A 20744-nucleotide genomic window follows, 5' to 3' on the forward strand; every position below is an offset into this window, starting at 1 on the left:
CCTCAGACCAACAAGCTTTTAGTCTGTGACGGCCTTGAATCTACCTGATCAGCTGATCGCTGTTGTTGGCTGGGAGCGATGTCATTAGTATAGGGGCCGAAATGAAAGCCATATCGTCTGCGTTCTGGAGCCTCGCACTGCCTTCTGCTTGTTGCGTGTTGACCCCGATACAAAAACCTGTTGTGGTCAATGGGATCACTGTGGTTGTCTGAAGTCCTGACTGCCGTGTACAGTCGTTCGCTAGCCAGTCTTTGTTGGAGATTTCTCCCTTGTTGCTGGCTGGCCAGAGAACTATGTTTTTTATTCTGTATGCTTGATAGCTGTGCTGACAACTCTGCTGACACTAATAGCTCTTTTGTCCGAGGCCGTACATGGGCACACGCCTTCACACCTTTGGCTATTACAACTACCGATGTAATCAACGCAAAACATACCGGCTATACTTCTACTTGCTAGACAATTGGACATTGCTATGCACATCTGATCTACACACCTTTGTTAACTGCTGATTATACCACGTTACTGCTTTTTGCCTATATAAACAACAACATACTTCTACTTTCTATCTGCTGTTGTCTGACAAATACTTCTGCGTCGCTTGAACTTGATGATCTATATAATGAATGTGATAGGGAAGTAGACTATGCAGTGTATAATTGAATAATACTTTTAATGCCTTCCTGTAGCATACTATCAGTCGCGAAAAGATAACAGACTTGGTAACCTCAAGCCAACTGTATTCCTGTCATATAAAATCGACAAGCAGAATGACGACCGCTGGAAGACCGGACAACATTACAGCGAGCTCTTTCTTGTATCTTCTATTTAAACATTAAAACAATTCTTATATAAATGTATATCCTTCAATATATTATTGTCATAGTAGCAGGGCCTCTATTGAGTATGACGTCAAACTTAAAGCGACTAGTCCCGCACTGATCATCTCTAGAGCGCTACGCGGCGTCGGCACCGAACCACCGAGCTGAACGGCCAATTCCCTGTTCGAATTTCTCTTTTCTCTTTGTCGGCCTTTACAGGAATTTGCGCTCATTTCAACAGGGTTAGAATTTAGTAAGTGATTTTTATATTCCATGGCTTCAGTTGAGAAAATCTCTCGTTTTTGAGTGGAGAATCTGCAACTGAGTAACCATTTGTCTATCCGGATCAAATCGCATATGGTCTGCCGTACTGAACAACTCTCAGTCAACAACTGATAACAAAATTTACTCTCGTTACGATCTATACTAATTATTATCACAGGACAAATGGGAGACCAGGTCTATATACTACCTCTTTCTGACGTTGGAGCGCCGGTGCCAGTAGGACAAGGTACCTTCATCTCATTGCCGTCTCCTTACGAGCCGTATATTCTTCGGATTGAAGTTTCCTCGGTCTCACTTGTATCTCGAAGTGGTACCATTTGGTGCAACGTCCCACCGAGCGATGACGTTGAATTTGATCGCGAGAAGTTCTATCCTCATGTGTTCGTACCACGGTATAGTGTTGAACACAAATCGCTAATATTATTATAGGATCTGTCCTGGATTTCATGCGTCGTGCCATATAGACATCACTATTTCTAGACCAGGAGCGTTTGCGTTTTACTTGACGTATCTGCCTGTCAACGCATTTTTGGCGCCATTATCGACAGCAAAGTCTGTGTCTGCAAGATATCACTTTACTGTATCGCCTCGTTTCTCGTTCGATAACGTCCCGTTGCCGTTGGACGCTCTAAATATTCAATCTGTTGTGTCGAAATGGCTAGGTCGGTTTGAGACATGGGACGAGAAACTTGGGAAAATGAAGGATAAGGGGTATAATATGATTCACTTTACACCGTTGCAGCATAGAGGCGAGAGCAATTCTCCGTACTCAATTTTCAGTCAGCACGAGTTTGATCCAGAGATTTTCAAGAACGGGGAAGAGGATGTGGTCAAGTTGGTCGAGACTATGCAGAATAAGCATCACTTACTGTCAATGACAGACGTAGTGTGGAATCATACGGCTAATAACTCAACCTGGCTTCGAGAGCATCCAGAGGCAGGATACAGTGTGTTGACTGCGCCTCATTTGCAAGCTGCGTATGAGCTTGACGATTCTTTGATTGCGTTTTCGAGATCATTGAGATCTTTAGGTTTGCCAACAAACTTGAAATCGATGGACGATCTTCTACAAATCATGGACGGGATCAAAATCCACGTTTTAGGTGCGCTAAGATTATGGGAGTTTTACGTGATTGACGTACAGAAGGTCGCAAAGCAGACCCTGGAAGCGTTTAGAAGTTCTATAACTAAGGCCATGCCGTTACCGGATGATTTGTCGTTCGATGACCTATGTACGTACGTCAAAGATCGTGCTGCACGCCGGTTTAACCGTCTCGGTGAACGATTCCGCAAGTATCTGGATCCGCCTACGTTTGCGGGAATTTTGAAGTCCATGCTTCCTGCCGATGCGACAGACGACAAGATCAAAAGTGAAATCATAAAAATTACAGACGAAATCAATTTGCCTTTGTATCGTGAGTACGATACCGACGCTGAAGAAATTTTGGAACAGTTATTCAACCGAATCAAGTACATTCGTCTTGATGAGCATGGCCCAAAAGCAGGCGAAATCACGGTCAAGTCGCCGTTGGCCGACACGTATTTCACCAGAATCCAAGTTGACGGCGAAACGCTTGGGCTTGCAAACAATGGCTGGATTTGGAACGGAAACCCGATGGTGGACTTTGCGAGCTCAAACTCAAAGGCGTATCTGCGACGAGAAGTCATTTCATGGGGGGACTGTGTCAAGCTTCGATACGGACGGTCGCCCGAGGATTCGCCTTACTTGTGGGAGCATATGAGAAAATATACGGAGATTTGCGCAAAGTACTTCCATGCGTTCAGAATTGACAACTGCCATTCGACACCGCTCCATGTTGGCGAGTATCTGCTTGACTGCGCTCGCAAGGTGCGCAAGGATCTGTACGTCGTTGCGGAACTTTTTACCGGATCCGAGGACATGGACAAATTGTTTGTCGAGCGTCTTGGTCTCAATAGTCTTATCCGAGAAGCGATGCAAGCCTGGTCCGTTTCAGAGCTCTCGAGACTGGTTCACAGACACGGCGGGTTCCCGGTCGGTAGTTTGACCGAGTCGCATCTGTCGTCTGACAAGTACGTGACGTCGTCACAAGTGCACGCGCTGTTTATGGACTGCACGCACGATAACGAGACGCCCATGCAGAAACGGACGGTGGAGGACACGTTGCCGAACGCAGCTCTGGTGGCCATGTGTGCTTGCGCGACGGGATCAGTCATGGGCTACGACGAGTGTTATCCGCATTTGCTTGATCTCGTGAACGAGAAGCGCCAGTACACGTTTGGTAATGGAATTGGTGCCATCAAGAAGGTGTTGAATGACGTTCATGAGTATACTGGCAAGAACGGTGCAGAGGAGATGCATGTTCATCACGAAGGCAACTTTGTCACCGTCCACCGTGTTAACCCGAGACGAGGAAAGGGATGGTTTTTGATTGCACATACGAAGTTTAACGAAGGAGACAGCGGTCAGAGAAGTGAGTTTACAGGTACATCAATGGTGCATGACTAACTTTCAAGTTGGGCCGGTGATTTTGCAGGGAACGTTTGGACGCGCAGTTTTGTCGACGAGTTTGGAAAAGGTGGCGGAATACAAGCACTCAGATGCCGAGTTGACTGGCGTTCCAGTCAAAGTTGTTGAGCTGCAGTCCCCGTCTGTGACGTACGATTCGATTCACAACCAGACTGAAATCATGTTGCCGAGCCATTTTCCACCCGGTTCGATTGCGCTGATCAGGACGTGGATTCCGAGCGCGGAAGAAAGCGTTGACGACTTTGTTGTGTCTGGTGCCGAAGACGCGGTCAAGGATCTGGATTTGATTGACTTGAACGTGGTATTGTATCGGTGCGAGGGCGAGGAGCGGGATCACTCGGTTGGCCGTGACGGAGTGTATGTGATTCCGAACTACGGCCCGCTGGTGTATGCCGGCTTGCAAGGTTTCATGTCGCCACTTGCGAAAATCATTGCCGCCAACGATCTCGCACATCCACTGTGTGATCATCTGAGGCAAGGGCAGTGGGCGTTGGATTATGTCCGAGGACGACTAGCAAACTTTGCGAGTGAGTTTCCGCACTTGACTGCGTTGGTCGAGTGGTTCAATTCACGGTTCAGCGCGATTCGCAAAGTTCCGCCGTTTTTGCTGCCGAGGTATTTCGCGATGGTGTTGCAGGTCGCGTACGAGGCGTGCAAGTTACAGGCGATCAAGATTCTGCATGCTGATTTCCTGCACTCGCATAAGTTCTTGCAGAGTTTGCTGATGACGTCTGTGCAGATGGTTGGCGTGATTGGCAGCACGTCGTTGGTGCCGGACAAGATTGTGCCGTGCATGGCTGCCGGGTTGCCGCATTTTAGTCGGGATTACATGCGGTGCTGGGGGCGGGACGTGTTTATTTCGTTGCGGGGTCTGTTAATTGTGCCTGGCCGATACGATGATGCGAAAAGCCATATCGTTGCGTTTGCCTCAACGCTGAAGCACGGCATGATTCCGAATTTGCTGGACGCTGGCCGGAACCCGCGGTACAACTCGCGGGACTCTGTTTGGTTTTTCATGCAGACCGTGCAGGATTACGTCAAGCTTGTGCCTGGCGGCGAGGCGATTCTGCACGAGCAAATCAAACGGCGGTTCCCGCTGGACGACACGTTTATCGAGTGGGATGATCCGAAAGCGTATTCGTATTCGACGTCGTTGATCGACATCATCCACGAGATTTTCCAGCGTCATGCTGAGGGACTGCATTTCAGGGAGCACAACGCAGGTGTGAAACTCGACATGCAGATGAAGGACGAAGGGTTTAACATCGATGTCGAGGTTGATTGGGACACAGGTTTGATTTTTGGCGGGAACCAGTGGAACTGCGGCACGTGGATGGACAAGAACGGCGAGTCTTTGAGGGCAGGGAATAATGGCTGGCCCGGCACGCCGCGGGATGGTGCTGCGATTGAGATTTCGGGGATGTTGAAGAGTGGGCTCAGGTGGGTCAACGAGTTGCGTGCGAAAGGAATTTACAAGCATGTCTCTGTGACGACTGCGGGTGGGACCAAAGTAGTCAAGTTTACAGAATGGGAGGAGCTAGTCCAGAAGAATTTTGAAAAGTCATATTACGTTCCTGTCGATCCTGAGGACGACAAGGACTATGTAATCAACAAGGCATGCGTGAACCGGCGGGGTATATATAAGGACTTGTTTAGGTCTGGGAAGGAGTTTGAGGACTACGAGTTGCGCCCTAATTTTGCAATTGCGATGACCGTTGCGCCGGAGTTGTTTGAGCCCGAGAAGGCGATTGGCGCAATTGCTATTGCAGATACGGTTATTCGTGGTCCGGTCGGGATGGCGACGTTGGATCCGTCTGATTTGAACTATCGACCGTGAGTTACACTATGTGGTATGAGAATTTGCTGACGGTAATAGATACTATAATAATTCTGAGGACTCGACCGATTTCAAGACGTCCAAGGGCCGGAACTATCACCAAGGTCCGGAATGGGTATGGTGCACTGGCTTCTTTTTGCGAGCGTTTTTGCGGTTCGACTTGCTTCGGAAGTCGACCGAGCTTGAACGGATCGAGACTTTGCAGCAGTTGAACGTGCGGGTTCAGGGTCACATGAAGTGGATTGAGCAGAGCGACTGGGCTGGGCTGCCCGAGCTGACGAACAAGAATGGGGAGCTGTGCAATGATTCATCACCGACGCAAGCGTGGAGTTCAGCGACGCTGATCGATGTGTTTAAGGACGTGCAGCTTGCGATTAAGAATTTTTAAAATAGAATGAGGTTGCTTATACTAGTTTATGCGTTTGATATCGACACTAAACCCTTACTTTGTAAATGACAAGAATACAAGGGTATTGTGTGTAGAGGCAAACTTGACGAGATGAGCAGTGATGGGCAAAAACACGGACAAGTTGTATATCACGCAGTCTGAATGGAGCGGTCCGGACAAGTACGGTGGGTCTGGCGGTGCGTATACACGGAAGAGTATTGGCATTCGGGACCGTAAGTTGCCGTTCACGTACTGTTCGTTGAGTTTGCAGCCGTTTGAGAGTGCGGTTTGTGATGTGCATGGGAATATTTTTGACAGGGCGTATGCGATGAGTGTGAGGGTTGTGAGGAGGTATGCTGATTTGATAGGCATATAGAGAAGTGGATAGAGAAGAGAGGCAAGAACCCTGTGACGGACGAGAAGATGACGAAGGAGGATTTGATATCCTTGAATTTCGTCAAGAATGAGGACGGGAAATACGTCGATCCTGTGAGTTTTAAGGTGTTTACGCCGAGTTCGCGGATAGTTGCAATTAAAAAATCAGGCAACGTGTTTTTGGGGGACACGATTGACCGGCTAAACGTCGCGTCCAAGAACTGGACTGATTTAGTCAACGGGGAAGAGTTTTCGCGGTCGGATTTGGTCACGTTGCAGGATCCGATGCAGGTTGTGAACGAGTCCGCGAAGATCAAACGGGTGTCACAAGGTGTCAAGCGAGGGGCGCCAGAGGGAGGAGATTCTGGTGGCGGTAAGAAGGTGGATGTGAAGGCTGGGGTGAGCTCGAATGGGCGGGCTGCGATATCGCTGACTTCGACTGCTGCGACGCCGTATACGAAGATTGACCGTGAGGTTTTGACGGACGAGGAGTACCTGCTCAAGCCGAGGCGGGTCAAACAGCCAGGCGAGGTATTGATGCGGACGAATGTAGGCAACATGGGGGTTGAGCTGTATACCGAGTACGCACCTCGGGCAGTTTACAATTTTCTCAAGCTGGCCGAGACGGGATATTACAACGGGGTCAAGTTCCACCGCAACATCAAGAAGTTCATGATCCAGGGCGGAGACCCAACGGGGACTGGGCGTGGGGGCGAGAGTTTTTGGAAGAAACCGTTTAAGGATGAGTTTGATGGTCCACTGTCGCACGATTCTCGAGGGCTGTTGTCGATGGCTAATAAGGGCAAGAACACAAACACGTCGCAGTTTTTCATCTCGTACAAACCGAACTCGTATTTAGACAAGAAACATACAATTTTCGGCAAAGTCACGACTGGGCTTGACGTGCTGGACAGGATGGAGGCGGTTCCAAGTGACAGTAATGACGTGCCATTAAAAACACTGGTGATAAATGACATTCTGGTTGTGACTGATCCGTTTAAAGAGTACATGTCCAAGCAGACCGAGTCCTCAACGGCGACTACGAGTAACGATATGGATAACAAAATGACGTGGTCAGGCAAAGTGCTTGATCCGACTGGACGGAACTCGGGGTCGAGCAAACCCGTGGTGAAGCGAGTTGTGGGGAAGTATCTGGCTTCCACCGGATAGTACAAGACCCTTTGAGTAAATGTGATTAGCCGATATCGGAATTCTGATTGCCGGCATCGGCGTTGCAAATGCTTGAAATTGCAAAATTTTTCGCCTTGTAGCGGGAATTATTATGGTGTTTATGTTACGGATGTTTGTAATGTATTAGTATGTGTGATAGTGGTTCCAAAATAAGAACAATTTTTTGTAAGTCCCTTCTCGAGACCGTATTAGAGATGGCTAAGTAATGAATGACTCATTTCTTCCATATTTTGTTGAGTATTTAACAAAGAGATTCTGCCATTTTAATAGTGACAAGAGAGAAGAGTGAAAGAAATGCCGATGCTAAAAGATCCTTCAAAAAAGTACAGGAAGTTTCCTGGAATGAACTTGCCAAACCGTCAATGGCCTTCAAATACACTCGACAAAGCACCGAGATGGCTGGCGACTGATCTTCGCGATGGAAACCAATCTTTACCTGGTTCGTATTGACGAGAATGGGTAAAATACGTACTAACAAATAGATCCAATGAGTATTGAAGAGAAGGATTTGTATTTCGACAAACTGGTGGAAATTGGGTATAAAGAGATTGAAGTTTCGTTTCCTTCGGCGTCTCAAATTGATTTCGATTTCACTCAAAGTGTCGTTAAAAGAGCTCCTGATGATGTGTGGATTCAGGTATTGTCGCCTTGCAGAGAAGAGTTGATTAGAAGAACAATTGAATCTCTAAAAGGTGCAAAGAAAGCAATCGTGCATTTATATCTTGCAACGTCAGAATGTTTTCAAAGAATAGTTTTTGGTATGACTCAAGATGAAAGCGTCGAACTTGCAGTCAAATGCACGAAACTGGTCCGGTCATTGACAAAGGACGACCCGAGTAGTGCCGGTACCGAGTGGCAGTACGAGTTTTCACCAGAAACGTTTTCTGATTCTCCGCCCGAATTCGTAATTCGGATCTGTAACGCGGTCAAGGATGCGTGGGGTCCGACCGAAGAAAACAAAATTATTTTCAATCTGCCTGCGACGGTCGAGATGTCGACCCCGAACGTATACGCGGACCAGATTGAGTATTTTTGCAACAATGTGGCGGACCGAAACATGATTTGCGTATCGCTGCATCCGCACAATGACCGTGGCTGTGCGGTCGCGGCTGCCGAACTTGCGCAGATGGCTGGCGCGGACAGGGTCGAAGGTTGTCTGTTTGGAAACGGCGAGCGAACAGGAAATGTCGACTTGGTCACGTTAGCGCTGAATTTGTACACCCAGGGCATCAGTCCGAAGGTGGATTTTTCAGATATCCTCTCGGTCATCAAGATTGTCGAGCAGTGCAACAAGATCCCAGTGCATGAACGTGCGCCGTACGGTGGCCAGCTAGTTGTCAGCGCATTTTCTGGTTCGCACCAGGACGCAATCAAGAAAGGTTTCAATGACCGCGAGAATCTGGTTGCGCTGTCAGGCAAAACACCTGAGAACGTGCACTGGCAAATCCCGTACTTGCCTCTGGACCCGAAAGATATCGGCCGCGACTACGAGGCTGTCATCCGGGTCAATTCCCAGAGCGGGAAAGGAGGCGCTGCGTGGATCATTCTTACCCAGCTTGGACTGGACTTGCCACGCGGGCTGCAGATCGCGTTCTCGCAGGTCGTGCAGAAGGAGGCCGAGGTCACTGGTCGCGAGTTGAAGGCGTCTGAGATTGAAGCGCTATTTAGGAAAGAGTACATCACAAACTCATTCATACTCAAGGATTACGACATTATTCGAGTCGACGAGCAGAGCCGCAAGTTCATCGGGACGGTCGATTTGGCCGGCCGCGAGACCAAGTTGACCGGTGTCGGCAACGGTCCGATTTCGAGTTTCACCGACGCGCTGACGAACGGGTTTGGGGTCAAGGTCGAGATTTGGGACTATAAGGAGCATGCGATTGGTCAAGGATCGAACGTCAGAGCGTCAACATTTGTCGAAATCATGGTCAATGGTAAGGAGCGACGATGGGGGGTTGGGATTCATGAGGACGTTGTGCAGGCTTCAATTTTGTCTATCTTGGCCGGGTATGCCAGCTTTGTGTGATTTACATTTTTGGTTAGATTGGATTTGGGAACAAAAGCTGGAGTTTGTAATGAGCATTATAGCAATCGACTTTACTGGGTTGTACATATATCGTGTAGATTGAACCAGACGTACGCCTTGTTAGATTATAACATATTCCAAGCATGTGTATGAAGTGACGGAATACAAATGAGTGAGTTCGCGCACGAGACGGGTAGTAACGCGACGTTTATGTGGACGCTCGTCTTCGCGGCAGAGCCAGCATGAGCGAATTCAAGTAGCAATATCATAGATATGATCTATTATGCAAGCAAATCTATACACAGCAAAACCTATTACTCCAGCAACTATAAACAATGCAAAAACCACACATTAGCAACCTCCTCACAACGCTTTCTGATCGCTCTCGAGTTCGCGCTGACGATACTCAATGGCCTTACGTCTGCTCCACTTGAGCAAGATCGAGCCAAACCTCCAAGGCTCGAACTCGGGCCAGAGACAGTCTACGAACTCGACCGTACAGTTTTGATGAGACTGCCAGAGCATGAAATCCGACAGCCGTTCGACACCGGACGTGCGGACCAAAATGTCGAGTGGCGGACAATCTTTGGTGTACATGTGCTGCTCGATCATAGTTTCGTCAATCGAGGCTGGGTCAAGCTCGTGCTTTTCGGAGAGAGACGCAATATCTCGCATTGAAGTCGCTATGTCGTCTCTTGAAGTATACGGGAAGCAAATGTTGAGAATTGCCCTGTTATATTAGTAATCGGCTGAGTCTATCAAGCACACACACATACGTTTTGTTATTCTTTGTCATCTCAGTCGATTTATCAATCGCAGCAAGAACATCAGTCGGAATCATACTGCGCTGTCCCAACACCCTAATTGATACTCCGAACCGGTCGGCCAAATCGCCATGGTGGATAATCTGCAGGAGTTTGGTACGAGCAATTTCCATGAGCGCATCGACCTCGACCGGCGGGCGTTTGAAGTTCTCAATCGAAAATGCGTAGACAGTCACGACTTTAATACCGACCTGGTAACACATCTCGAGAATATGTGCCAGACTTTCGAATCCGGCTGAATGACCTTCACGCACTTCGAGTTTGCGACGACGCGCGAATCTGCGGTTGCCGTCCATCACGAATGCAACGTGCTGTGGAACTGGGCCTGTTCGAAGGATTGACATAAATACATCTTGAGCCCATGACAGGAAATACTCCATCAAAGGGAACGTGCGGATCCAAGTTGCGACTGGCATTTGTGTGTGTGATTGAAGTGGGTGTGTTGGAATTGCCAGCGAGACTGAAATTTATCGTGGGTTGAGCCGCACCCCCTGAATCTGCCCTAAGTAGGTCTGTTCAATCAAGATCATATACATTTTCAATGAATACACACAATGGGTCTATTACCAGCTGTAAAATACGCAGGAATAGCATCGGCGTGTTTTAAGGTCTTGTTGTTTCCTGCTTAGTAAGTCATTTTAGTCGATTGCAAGTTATAATCTTATGAAAAAGCAAATCAACAGACTTTGAAGTCCACCGAAACTGGCTCGCGATTACTCATTCATTACCGTTAAGACAATGGTATTATGAACATACGTCTGAATGGACACTTGATTACCCTCCATTTTTTGCGTACTTTGAGTGGGTTTTGTCTCAATTTGCATGGTTGGTCGATAAAGACATGTTGGTGCTGTCGAATCTAGAGTATGCCAGCCCGGCAACAGTGTACTTTCAGCGTACGAGTGTGCTGATGTCTGAACTGGTGTTGATTTATGCGTTAAATAAGTACATAAGTATACGCTTAGCTACGCCAGCAGCGTACGCGGTCGCCATGTCGGTCTTGTTTTCGCCCGGGTTTCTGATTATCGACTATATTCATTTCCAGTACAATTCAATGTTGTTTGGCATTTTGATTTTATCTGTGGCGGCAATCACCGAAGGAAAGATGTTAAAAGGAGCAATACTGTATGCTGTTTTACTGTGTTTCAAACACATCTTCTTATACCTTGCCCCGGCATACTTTGTCTATCTTTTGCGTGCCTATTGTCTTGACGTGTCATCGTGTAGAGTCAACACGCCGTGGAAACTCATTCGATGGAAAGAGTCAACAAAGTTAGGCTTGAGTGTGATTTCGGTCTTTGTGATCGCGTTCGGTCCGTTTATTTATCTCGGCCAGATCCAGCAGCTTGTCTCGAGGCTGTTTCCGTTCTCGCGCGGGTTGTGCCATGCGTACTGGGCACCGAATTTGTGGGCGCTGTATTCGGCAGCGGATCGGGTGTTGTTTACGGGTATGCGCAAACAATAGACAGTAAGGTTTGGCTGATTGTGTAGGGTTGAAGACGGTGTTGAAGTTGCAGATCGAGGACAAGTCGAGTGCGACCCGTGGGTTGGTGCAGGTTACGTCGTTCAACGTGCTTCCAGACGTGTCTCCTCGAGCGACGTTTCTCTTGACTACTTTCTACCAATTCGTGAGCCAGTTGACGCAGGGGGGTTGAAGAGAGGTTTTTTGACGATTATTAGGTCTCGTTGATTCCCGTGCTTGTCAAACCTAGTCCCGAGAAGTTTGTCGGGTCATTGACGATGTGCGGGCTTACGTCGTTTTTGTTTGGGTGGCATGTTCATGAAAAGGCAATTTTGGTCGCGATTGTGCCGTTCAGTCTGATGGTGTTGAATGACCGGCGGTACTTAACGCCGTATTTTCTGCTTACCGTGTCTGGCTATGTTAGTCTGTTTCCATTGATTTTTACTTCAGCAGGTGCGCTTATTCATGAATTCTATTTATTGTCTAATGAGCATGAGCAGAGGCGGCAATCAAGTATTTGTACACGTTCGGATGGATTTTTGCGTTCTACAACATCTTTGGCGATCTTGCTCCAGTGTAAGTTTATTTTGTTTTTTGTTAGTTTACTAACAAGTAGAACTACAAAAAGAGTGTTTCTACTAGACAGACTTGCCCGTTTGTTTTTAATGGGATTTGTGCCTATGCTGATATTTGCTGGTGTGTATGACCAGATGCCGATGCTGAAGCAGTTTGAGTTTCTTAGGCTGTTTGTTGTCAGCACGTACTGTGCAGTAGGTATTGTATCGAGTTTCATAGGGCTTTTGTTTGTTTTAAAATGTGCATAGTGTGTATAATACTTCTCACGTCTCTAGACGTCGTCTTTCATAGATGGCGCATCAATGGTATGAAAGTCGACGTATTTGAATGTAATTAGTATTGAACGACGTGCATAGTTTAACTACGTATTTTAAATGAGTATATAATGATCTACCGACAACCGAGTTCTGCATATAAAATAGCTACTTTACTGGCGCGACCCGTTCTTCTCTTATCAACAAACTCTTCGCTGACGATATAAACTGTTTTCTAATCAAGGTTTTTGAGTGATATTCTACAATATATCACCTCTCATCGTATGCCCTAATGATGACGTTGTCAGTAAACAGCTCTGAGCAGTAAGTAATTCTCTTCAAGAGAACAAACAACTAACTGTCTCTCGCGTGACTCTTCTTAGTCATATAGTTATAATATGCTGTGCAGTAGCTATATACTGTAAATTCAGGGTTTAGACCGTCTAACCCTAATTACATATTACCTAATTAATTACATAACATTAGTCATCACAACCCTTCTCCGCAAAATCCTCGGGTTTGCTTCTCGTCCCCGCTTTGTCCCGGATTGTCCCGATTGTCCCGATTGTCCCGGTTGTCCCGTTTGTCCCGCTTCAATATAAACAAAGGCATTTCGCTTTTCTCGAGATATCGCAAACAATGACATCAGTATTCAACGTTACAGTCGCACCAGCAGACGCTCTGTTTGGAGTTTTAGCCGCGTACAAAGCAGATACGAGTCCGATCAAGGTCGACGTTTCTGTCGGGGCGTATCGTGACGATTCAGGCAAGCCATGGGTGCTGCCGGTAGTTAAGAAGGCCGAAGCGCTGATTGCGAACGATCCGGCTGTCGATCACGAGTACTTGCCCATTACCGGTATGCCTGATTTCACTGCTGCGTCGGCGAAATTGGTGCTCGGAGAATCGGATGCGTTTGACGACGACAGAATCGCGAGCGTGCAGACTATTTCGGGCACTGGTGCGGTGCATTTGGGTGCGCTGTTCTTATCGCGTCATCCGCCTGTGACGAAAGTCGGGGCGACGACGGTGTACATTTCGAGTCCGACGTGGCCAAACCATAAGCAGATCTTCTCGAACGTTGATATCGTTGTGAAGGAGTATCCGTATTTTGACAGAAGCACGCTTGGACTAGACATTGATGGATTTTTAAGCACGTTGGAAAGCGCCGACGCAGGATCGATTATTTTGTTGCATGCGTGTGCTCATAACCCGACCGGAGTTGATCCGACCAAGGAACAGTGGAAACAGATTGCGGACGTGATGATTAAGAAGAAACTGTTTGCGTTTTTCGATTGCGCGTATCAAGGGTTTGCGTCTGGTGATCTTGATAATGACGCATGGGCAATCAGGTACTTTTTAGGATTGAACGTCGAATTGCTTGTTGCGCAGTCGTTTTCAAAGAATTTTGGACTTTACGGTGAACGTGCTGGCGCGCTTCACGTTGCGTCCTCGTCGAAAGAGACGTCAGACGCGGTCAAGTCGCAACTTTCTGTACTTCAGCGATCCGAGATTTCGAATCCGCCTGCGTACGGTGCTCGGATTGTGACGAAGATTTTGTCTGACCCTGACTTGTTCCAGCTTTGGACTGAGAATTTGAAGGAGATGTCAGGTCGGATTCAAGAGATGCGTAAGGTGCTGTATGACAAGTTGATTGAACTCGGTACTCCTGGGACATGGACGCATATTGTTAATCAGATTGGGATGTTTTCGTTTACTGGATTAACACCCAGCCAGGTCGGCATGATTACGAAGGAGTACCACGTGTACTTGACTACGAATGGTCGAATCTCAATGGCAGGACTAAACACTCACAATGTCGATTACTTTGCGAAGGCTGTTGATGCTGTAGTTAGAGCTGCTTAGATAATATATATTCAAACCCTAACGTGCCCTACATTTGTAAAGCCGGGTAATCAAATTTTCGGACTATAAGAAGAGGGCGTCGCCCTTTCATCAAACGGTATCCTTATGCTAGGGCATTACGCATATCAGTGAGGATTCGTCCGAGATTGTGTATTTGCTGGTTGAAAACTTAACCTTGACCGCTTCTACGTGTCTTTTTGATGCGTAGGGAATTTTTGGACCATTTCTTCTTGAGATTTACTAGTTGTGTTAATATTTATATATCTCTATTCTTTATCGTATGACTGTGTCGCCTGTATGAACGCTTCTAGTGCTGCCTTTGCCTTTCCATTCATGATACTCTGTTTTGCCAACTCCACACCGTGTTTATAATCTCTAGCAACTCCTGCGACGACCGCGAGCGCCGACGCGTTTATGAGAACGTAATCTAGAACCGGATGATTGTCGGCCAGTTCGCCTCTGACAAGTCGCTGTAAGAGCTGTGCGTTTTCGTGCGGAGTGCCTGATGCGACCGTGTCGAGAGAGTGTCTTCGTAATCCGAAATCTTCTGGCGCAATCACGCGTTCGACTACGACGTCGGATCCAGGTGCGACGGACCACGTCATGGTTGGACCTGCTGGGGAGATTTCGTCGAGACCTTCTTCGCCCCAGACGACCATTGAGTTTGACTTTGTTGTTTCGTCACGGTCGAGTAGGATGATTGAGCGAGCAAAGATCGGGCCGAGAGCGCGCGAGTTGACGCCGACGACCCGGGCAGAAAGCGGTGCTGGGTTCAAGAGTGGGCCGAGGACGTTGAAGAGAGTAGGGAAACCGAGGAGTTTTCTGACTGGAGCGACTTTAGCCATCAGTGGATGGAAGACTGGTGCGAACAAGAATGCGAAAGGTGACGTGCCGAGAACAGTACTGACGGTAGAGGGAGTGACGTTTGAGATTTGAGCTCCGAGAGAGATGAGTACGTCTGCGGCGCCTGAACTTGATGTTGCTGCTCTGTTTCCATGCTGTCTCTGTATTAGTATTCAGTGTAGACATTCGACGCAAGCACGCACCTTGCACACACGTATGCCCATTCCAGCAGCTACCAGGCCTGCGGTCGTCGAGACGTTGAAAGTATTTTTGCCGTCACCGCCGGTACCGACCACGTCGACGTACGCACCATCGACGTCGAGTTCGAGCGCAAACCTGCGCATTGTCTCGACTGCGGCAGCGATCATGGCTGGGTCTTGGTCGAACGCTCTAAGTCTGAGTGCGGTCAAGAACGCGGCGGCTTGTACGTCTGATACGGTTGTTGTGAATAAAATCTCGAGACTTGATTTGAGGTCCGACGTTGTGAACGAGCTTTCTGGCGAGGTCAATGCGAGTAGAACCGGAGTCAGTGACATTTTCTTCGTAGTCATTTGTGAGTGAGTAAATTGGTCGAGAGAGTGAAGTGAATGAGAGAAGCTGCGAGTTGTGAGTAAAGGGTTTTGTACGAATAATTTTCTTCCGACCACATTATCACTACGAGAGTACGATACACGAGACACGACGAAATGCTGGGTACGATATGGCAAATCACACGGCAAATACAGAATGGGCTACGGGGAATACAAGGGAGGACGTTTGCAACGATCGTGAGAGACACGGTGAAGCCAGTTGATTCGCGCAAGACGTACTTGATGGACCGATACTCGTATTTGATTAAAAACAAACAGGTTCTTGTGTTTGTCCAGCATAACAACTTGATGCGACAGGACTCTCTCGGGTTACGGCAGCAGATACAAAGAGCAGGAGGAGATTTGACTATTTTGCGACTCGGAGTGTTTAAGGTCGCATTACGGAACGGACAGCATGACGACCCTGCATCTAAAGCTGCACAGAAGATTGGGCGGAAAGTGAGGCATCCTGCGAATCGATTGTTGTCAGGTCCTACGGCGGTAATATCGTTTTCGAGTCTTGATCCTACTGGGTTGAAATCAGCTATAGATGTTGTTGAACGAAGTCAAGGGAGGTTGTTGTTATTGGGAGCGTATATTGATGCGAGGATGTTTAATAAGGAACGACTTGAGTACGTAAAGGAATTGAAGCCAATGGGAGAGCTGCAGAGTGAACTTGCAGGTGTGCTTGAGGTGTTGAGAGGTGGAGGATTAGTCAATACGTTATCGAGTGTTAGTACTGGATTGTACTTGACGATGAATGAGAGGCGGAAGCAGTTAGATGGTGGTAGTGAGAGTGAGTAGTGTATTATGAGAGTGTTATACAGTGTACTATACAGTGTTCTATACAGTGTACTATACAGTGAATGTGCAGCATGCTCTATGGATTATACAGTGTGTATGGTTGGCACTATAAAATGTGTAAGCGCGAGGGTATAGTACTGATACTACTAGTAACACTGTGTAGTACTACTACTATAACGTGCATGGAATAGACATGTCAAGAGTATTCACACAACTAAATAGAACATCAAGGGTAATCGCAGCAGGAGTCGCGTATTCAACCTATTCTAATCCGATTTCACTTGATTCTGTCGATTCAATCGATACAACATGGCAACCGGACACTTCAGTTGATGCATTTCCTCGGTCAATGAAGATTGATAATGAGAATTATACGATACTTGGGCTTGGAGTTCGAACTGTTTCATTCTTTAAGATTCATGTTTATGCTGGTGAGCACGAGATACGGGTAAATGGAGTGTAGTTAACAGAACAGTCGGCATTTACATTGCAAACAGTGACATTAAGGGAATGATGGAGACAATGTCAAGTTCAGATGACTTATCGAGAACTGATGTCATTGCTTCACTAATAAATAAACCAACCCGGTTCGCATTAAGAATCGTTCCAGTCCGAAAGACCGACTTTAATCATCTTCGAGATGGGTTTGTTCGGTCTATTGTTGGTTCATCTGAACAGAATGAAGGAGTAGACGAGTTACGATCGGTGTTTTCACGCAAATTGAGCGTTCCAAAGAATGGAGAACTCATGATGATGATTCAATCCAATGGCAGTATGAAGTGTACGTATTCATCATCACAAAACAACAACCAAGTCGAAGTACTTGGATACGTTAATGATCGTGATACAGTCAAGGCTTTATTTAATCACTATTTGAACAAACCAGCAGCAAGTGAATCTGCTCAATCCTCGTTTATTGATTCTATCCAGCTAATCAAAAGCAGCTTTAATTAGATTCTTTAATTCACCATTCTTCTTTAACATCTGTAAATCCGAATTGCCTCCGACGAACTTGCCTCCGATGAAGATGGCAGGAACCGTTCTCTGGTTCGTAAGCTCATAAATTGCTCTCTGAATATCTTCACCAGTCTCAATCTGATCGAGTTCAAGGTCAGTATGTTCGACTGACTCTTTATCAAGTGTGGATTTCGCCATTTTACAGTATGGACACCACGACTTTGAGAATACCATGATGGCATTAGCTGACACTAATTCCTGCACTTCTGATGCGTATTGAGAGACCATTTTGGTTGAGATTTGGCGGGTGAATGCACCGTATAGTATTCTAGTCCTGAGCGACAACGTGATTATTGAGTGAAGACATCGTCGGTGTCGTTGTGTATATATATCGATGCTGTATTACTAAGCGAAGTAGGGTGACAGAGTTGCTAATAAGCAGGGTAACCTTTAGACAGGGTAACCACTAAACAGGGTAACAGGTGCCTGGGTGCTGGGTAACATGGCAACTGCCCATAATCGCTCGCCATCACCCGCCATCGCTCGCCATCGCTCGCCATCGCTCACGGAGTTCACTGAGTCCATGGAGTTCATGGAGTACCAGCTGGAAAGTAAAGACCAGTTCTGGGATGGTATGTAAACTGTGTGCACATATAAGCCAGGGCTAATAACAGAACTCAATGACTTGCTCTCGGGGCAAATCAACTCGTCAGTCCTCATCGAGTCCGCCCTAAGGTCGTATCTCAGGTTCGTCGAGTCCTTCATGAACGAGTACATTAAAACAGACGAAGACTTGATGCGGTGCTGTTACATGTTTATGGACAGTTCATTATTTGTCAAGCACAAAGCCCATGTCCGACGACGGTTGATTATGACACTCGTTAGAGGGTCACGAACTATACCCCGGCTAACTTTGATCGGTCTGATTGTGTTACTGGACGGCAAGACAAATGTCAACACGTTTGAGATGATGGGTGAGCATAGTGCATGCGTGGTCATGATGGAAGTGCTCTGGAACAAACATGGCGACGACTCAAGACTGCATCGTGTGTTTGCCGAACTGTTTTACGAGACCTGTAGGGTCCAGCGAATACTGTATCAAGACCTGACGGCTGTGACTCCAGAATTCATTGAGTATCTATACCGTTCAATTGAGACGAGCGACGATTACGATACAGACCCGTACAGTTATTCTGAAATCAAGATTTTGCTGGTCATTAACGAGCAGTACATGCTGCTCTCGAGTCATATTGCGAATTCATCCGACCGAATCGAACCCCTCGACAATAAAGTCATGCGCGTGCTATGCGATCACGGAACGACATACAAAACTTTCGGCACAAACATGATCATCCTCCTGAATCGAGAACGCGAACCCTGTATCCAACTCCTAATCCTCAAAATGCTGTATCAGATCTTCACGACCCCTGACACATACGAGTACTTTTACACCAACGATCTCCGGGTTTTAACTGACGTCTTCATCCGCGAACTCAACGATCTGTCTGAAGATTCCGAAACATTACGCCACGCATTCTTGCGGGTGCTGTACCCGCTCCTGGCCCACTCGCAGCTTAGACTGACACATTACAAAGACTTTGAACTCGTCAAACTCTTACGCGCGCTCTCAGGGTCATCACGGTCGACGTGTTTCTTGCCAATATCAGACACGGTCGCAAGACTGGTTGCACGGTGTGCACACGTGAACTGGATCAGACCTTTGTTTACGGCAGACGAAGACGTGATGCCTCTCCGCAGGATCGACTCGTCGGCCTCGTCTGCGTCGACTGAGTCTCTTGTTGTCCCGGTTTTTGACTTGCCGTCGCCTAGGAAACCTGTTGAATCTATCGAGTCGATTGCCGAGATTCAAAGTGTTTGACTATGACTTACAGTAATGTATAGTACACACATGAGCATTAATACAAATTATAATCTATAGTACACCAACGCCTGATTATGCCAAACCCAAATACAATATTACACGACCACCCTCCGCTGCTGTCCCCAAAACTTTGAAATCAGCTTACTCGCTTTATCTTTAAACTGCCGTTTCGACAACTCGCGCCCATGATAATCCTCAACCGAACGCAGATATATGTCTTCTTGTTCCGGCGATGGCAGATACAGTAACGAGCTTGCCGGGATAGACTCAATTGAGGACTCAATTGAGGACGCGATTGAAGACGAGGACGAAGATGTGGAAAGCGTAGGCATTCGTGAGTACTCCATTGGTGGAGAAGCATAGTACTGCTGTGGCCGGTGAGGCACATGGTGGTACACCATCTTTGGACCGTCTCTTGACTCGTTGCGTTCTTTGCGTTCTCTCCGTCTCAGGTCTGCTTTAATTGGGACCAAGAACGGTGCAAAATGGACAATCAAATCGTCTGACGTGATACGCAGGTCCCAGTCCAGCAAAAACAGTAGCTGTTTCTCCATCAAGTTGACTTCCTCGAGTGTGAACAGTCCCGCAGTGTACTGAGCCCAGTACTTGTTTTTCGGCGACGAGTCATTCAAGTTCTTTGCCGACAGAATCAGCGCTGCCAAAAACACCCGGTGACATGTGCACGCGAGCCCCCGTGCCATGACTGGCAGCCGTGACCGCAGCCGAGATAAATAGACCAGGGCCGACATCAGTGTCGGGGTCTGAACACTTGACCTAGACACCAGCGTTGCAATGAAGTTTGTGAGTGACGGCAGCCCGAAATAGTCCTCTCGTTCTTCTTCTTCTGTTGGCGATGCTGGGGGCGAATAATACGGATATGAGGCCGGGGAGGACGACGGGGCCGGGTCACATCTTATAACAGTTTCTGATGTGGAGACCAAGTACGCAATCATTTGAGCCGTGACAGGCGATGCGACGAAGATGTCCAAAGCAGCCTGGTCGATGTCGAGCATTGTGTGGACTGTGAATTATCTGAAGAGTAGGTAAAAAAACGGACATTCTCGGGGGTTTAAGTATGTCTTTTTTCCTTTTCAAAGGGTTGAATCAGTTCGAGTCAAGGCGAGTCAGGGGTAAACGCAACAGGCAAGGAGGCGTGTTGTTCAGCCACTCCTTGCCTTCCTTGTCTCTTTTTGTGTGTTCGTGTGCGTTTGGTGTTTGAATTGGACTGGCTAAGTATTCTTGACTATACCATACTTATATAGTATATATAATATATATAAT

The 20744-nt window shown here is 47.2% G+C and overlaps 12 protein-coding genes across 12 annotated transcripts; 8 read left to right on the plus strand and 4 right to left on the minus strand.

Annotated features, from left to right (window-relative positions):
* Positions 1-1265: 1265 nt before the first annotated feature.
* V1512DRAFT_280163 (glucanotransferase domain of glycogen debranching enzyme-domain-containing protein) lies at positions 1266-5837 on the plus strand (the record flags this gene model as incomplete). The annotated part of the gene is made up of 4 exons (XM_066917985.1): positions 1266-1483; positions 1533-3556; positions 3600-5445; positions 5489-5837. 4 exons carry the CDS (start codon positions 1266-1268, stop codon positions 5835-5837), a joined length of 4437 nt encoding a protein of 1478 aa, XP_066770120.1.
* Positions 5838-5958: 121 nt separating this feature from the next.
* On the plus strand, positions 5959-7382 carry V1512DRAFT_210869 (cyclophilin-like domain-containing protein; the record flags this gene model as incomplete). The annotated part of the gene is made up of 2 exons (XM_066913516.1): positions 5959-6158; positions 6206-7382. The coding sequence occupies 2 exons, from the start codon at positions 5959-5961 to the stop codon at positions 7380-7382; spliced, it is 1377 nt and encodes a 458-aa protein (XP_066770121.1).
* Positions 7383-7612: 230 nt separating this feature from the next.
* Positions 7613-9794, plus strand: V1512DRAFT_265807 (uncharacterized protein). Its single transcript, XM_066916973.1, has 2 exons — positions 7613-7842; positions 7886-9794. Exons 1-2 carry the CDS (start codon positions 7698-7700, stop codon positions 9427-9429), a joined length of 1689 nt encoding a protein of 562 aa, XP_066770122.1. The 5' UTR covers positions 7613-7697; the 3' UTR covers positions 9430-9794.
* V1512DRAFT_292437 (Decaprenyl diphosphate synthase-like protein) lies at positions 9693-10680 on the minus strand. Its single transcript, XM_066918293.1, has 2 exons — positions 10206-10680; positions 9693-10159 (listed from the first exon to the last, which is right to left on the minus strand). Exons 1-2 carry the CDS (start codon positions 10667-10669, stop codon positions 9793-9795), a joined length of 831 nt encoding a protein of 276 aa, XP_066770123.1. The 5' UTR covers positions 10670-10680; the 3' UTR covers positions 9693-9792.
* A 50-nt stretch (positions 10681-10730) lies between these two features.
* V1512DRAFT_265811 (glycosyl transferase) lies at positions 10731-12687 on the plus strand. Its single transcript, XM_066916974.1, has 6 exons — positions 10731-10881; positions 10926-11701; positions 11745-11881; positions 11934-12168; positions 12216-12291; positions 12332-12687. The coding sequence occupies exons 1-6, from the start codon at positions 10808-10810 to the stop codon at positions 12537-12539; spliced, it is 1506 nt and encodes a 501-aa protein (XP_066770124.1). The 5' UTR covers positions 10731-10807; the 3' UTR covers positions 12540-12687.
* A 404-nt stretch (positions 12688-13091) lies between these two features.
* V1512DRAFT_265813 (pyridoxal phosphate-dependent transferase) lies at positions 13092-14430 on the plus strand. The gene has a single exon (XM_066916975.1). The coding sequence runs from the start codon at positions 13185-13187 to the stop codon at positions 14406-14408; it is 1224 nt and encodes a 407-aa protein (XP_066770125.1). The 5' UTR covers positions 13092-13184; the 3' UTR covers positions 14409-14430.
* Positions 14431-14672: 242 nt separating this feature from the next.
* V1512DRAFT_265816 (glycosyl transferase family, a/b domain-containing protein) lies at positions 14673-15843 on the minus strand (the record flags this gene model as incomplete). The annotated part of the gene is made up of 2 exons (XM_066916976.1): positions 15455-15843; positions 14673-15406 (listed from the first exon to the last, which is right to left on the minus strand). Exons 1-2 carry the CDS (start codon positions 15800-15802, stop codon positions 14675-14677), a joined length of 1080 nt encoding a protein of 359 aa, XP_066770126.1. The 5' UTR covers positions 15803-15843.
* V1512DRAFT_47675 (mitochondrial 54S ribosomal protein uL10m) lies at positions 15596-17084 on the plus strand. The gene has a single exon (XM_066918409.1). It carries the CDS (start codon positions 15938-15940, stop codon positions 16622-16624), a length of 687 nt encoding a protein of 228 aa, XP_066770127.1. The 5' UTR covers positions 15596-15937; the 3' UTR covers positions 16625-17084.
* V1512DRAFT_197919 (chalcone isomerase) lies at positions 16926-17551 on the plus strand (the record flags this gene model as incomplete). Its single annotated transcript, XM_066913169.1, has 2 exons — positions 16926-17055; positions 17100-17551. Coding segments are annotated over 2 exons (582 nt in total), but the record flags the coding sequence as incomplete, so codon positions are not given.
* Positions 17457-17927, minus strand: V1512DRAFT_241723 (thioredoxin-like protein). Its single transcript, XM_066914270.1, has one exon. It carries the CDS (start codon positions 17867-17869, stop codon positions 17555-17557), a length of 315 nt encoding a protein of 104 aa, XP_066770129.1. The 5' UTR covers positions 17870-17927; the 3' UTR covers positions 17457-17554.
* A 93-nt stretch (positions 17928-18020) lies between these two features.
* V1512DRAFT_265820 (uncharacterized protein) lies at positions 18021-19522 on the plus strand. Its single transcript, XM_066916977.1, has 2 exons — positions 18021-18213; positions 18256-19522. Exons 1-2 carry the CDS (start codon positions 18084-18086, stop codon positions 19458-19460), a joined length of 1335 nt encoding a protein of 444 aa, XP_066770130.1. The 5' UTR covers positions 18021-18083; the 3' UTR covers positions 19461-19522.
* On the minus strand, positions 19479-20607 carry V1512DRAFT_265821 (uncharacterized protein). Its single transcript, XM_066916978.1, has one exon. It carries the CDS (start codon positions 20474-20476, stop codon positions 19559-19561), a length of 918 nt encoding a protein of 305 aa, XP_066770131.1. The 5' UTR covers positions 20477-20607; the 3' UTR covers positions 19479-19558.
* Between the last annotated feature and the right edge of the window lie 137 nt (positions 20608-20744).

Source organism: Lipomyces arxii, assembly GCF_038497795.1.
Source record: "Lipomyces arxii strain Phaff 12-163 unplaced genomic scaffold V1512scaffold_16, whole genome shotgun sequence".
NCBI lineage: Eukaryota > Fungi > Ascomycota > Lipomycetes > Lipomycetales > Lipomycetaceae > Lipomyces > Lipomyces arxii.

Excerpts from the sequence above, each read along its gene's own strand:
- V1512DRAFT_241723 (XM_066914270.1), bottom strand. The coding sequence starts at position 17,869 with ATGGTCTCTCAATACGCATCAGAAGTGCAGGAATTAGTGTCAGCTAAT.
- V1512DRAFT_292437 (XM_066918293.1), bottom strand. The coding sequence starts at position 10,669 with ATGCCAGTCGCAACTTGGATCCGCACGTTCCCTTTGATGGAGTATTTC. Across the intron at positions 10,160-10,205 it reads ATGACAAAGAATAACAAAAC|GGCAATTCTCAACATTTGCT; the intron begins GTATGTGTGTGT and ends CTAATATAACAG.
- V1512DRAFT_265820 (XM_066916977.1), top strand. The coding sequence starts at position 18,084 with ATGGCAACTGCCCATAATCGCTCGCCATCACCCGCCATCGCTCGCCAT. Across the intron at positions 18,214-18,255 it reads TAAAGACCAGTTCTGGGATG|AACTCAATGACTTGCTCTCG; the intron begins GTATGTAAACTG and ends GGCTAATAACAG.
- V1512DRAFT_265807 (XM_066916973.1), top strand. The coding sequence starts at position 7,698 with ATGCCGATGCTAAAAGATCCTTCAAAAAAGTACAGGAAGTTTCCTGGA. Across the intron at positions 7,843-7,885 it reads TGGAAACCAATCTTTACCTG|ATCCAATGAGTATTGAAGAG; the intron begins GTTCGTATTGAC and ends ACTAACAAATAG.
- V1512DRAFT_47675 (XM_066918409.1), top strand. The coding sequence starts at position 15,938 with ATGCTGGGTACGATATGGCAAATCACACGGCAAATACAGAATGGGCTA.
- V1512DRAFT_265811 (XM_066916974.1), top strand. The coding sequence starts at position 10,808 with ATGGGTCTATTACCAGCTGTAAAATACGCAGGAATAGCATCGGCGTGT. Across the intron at positions 10,882-10,925 it reads GTCTTGTTGTTTCCTGCTTA|CAAATCAACAGACTTTGAAG; the intron begins GTAAGTCATTTT and ends CTTATGAAAAAG. Across the intron at positions 11,702-11,744 it reads GGATCGGGTGTTGTTTACGG|GGTTGAAGACGGTGTTGAAG; the intron begins GTATGCGCAAAC and ends CTGATTGTGTAG.
- V1512DRAFT_265821 (XM_066916978.1), bottom strand. The coding sequence starts at position 20,476 with ATGCTCGACATCGACCAGGCTGCTTTGGACATCTTCGTCGCATCGCCT.
- V1512DRAFT_265813 (XM_066916975.1), top strand. The coding sequence starts at position 13,185 with ATGACATCAGTATTCAACGTTACAGTCGCACCAGCAGACGCTCTGTTT.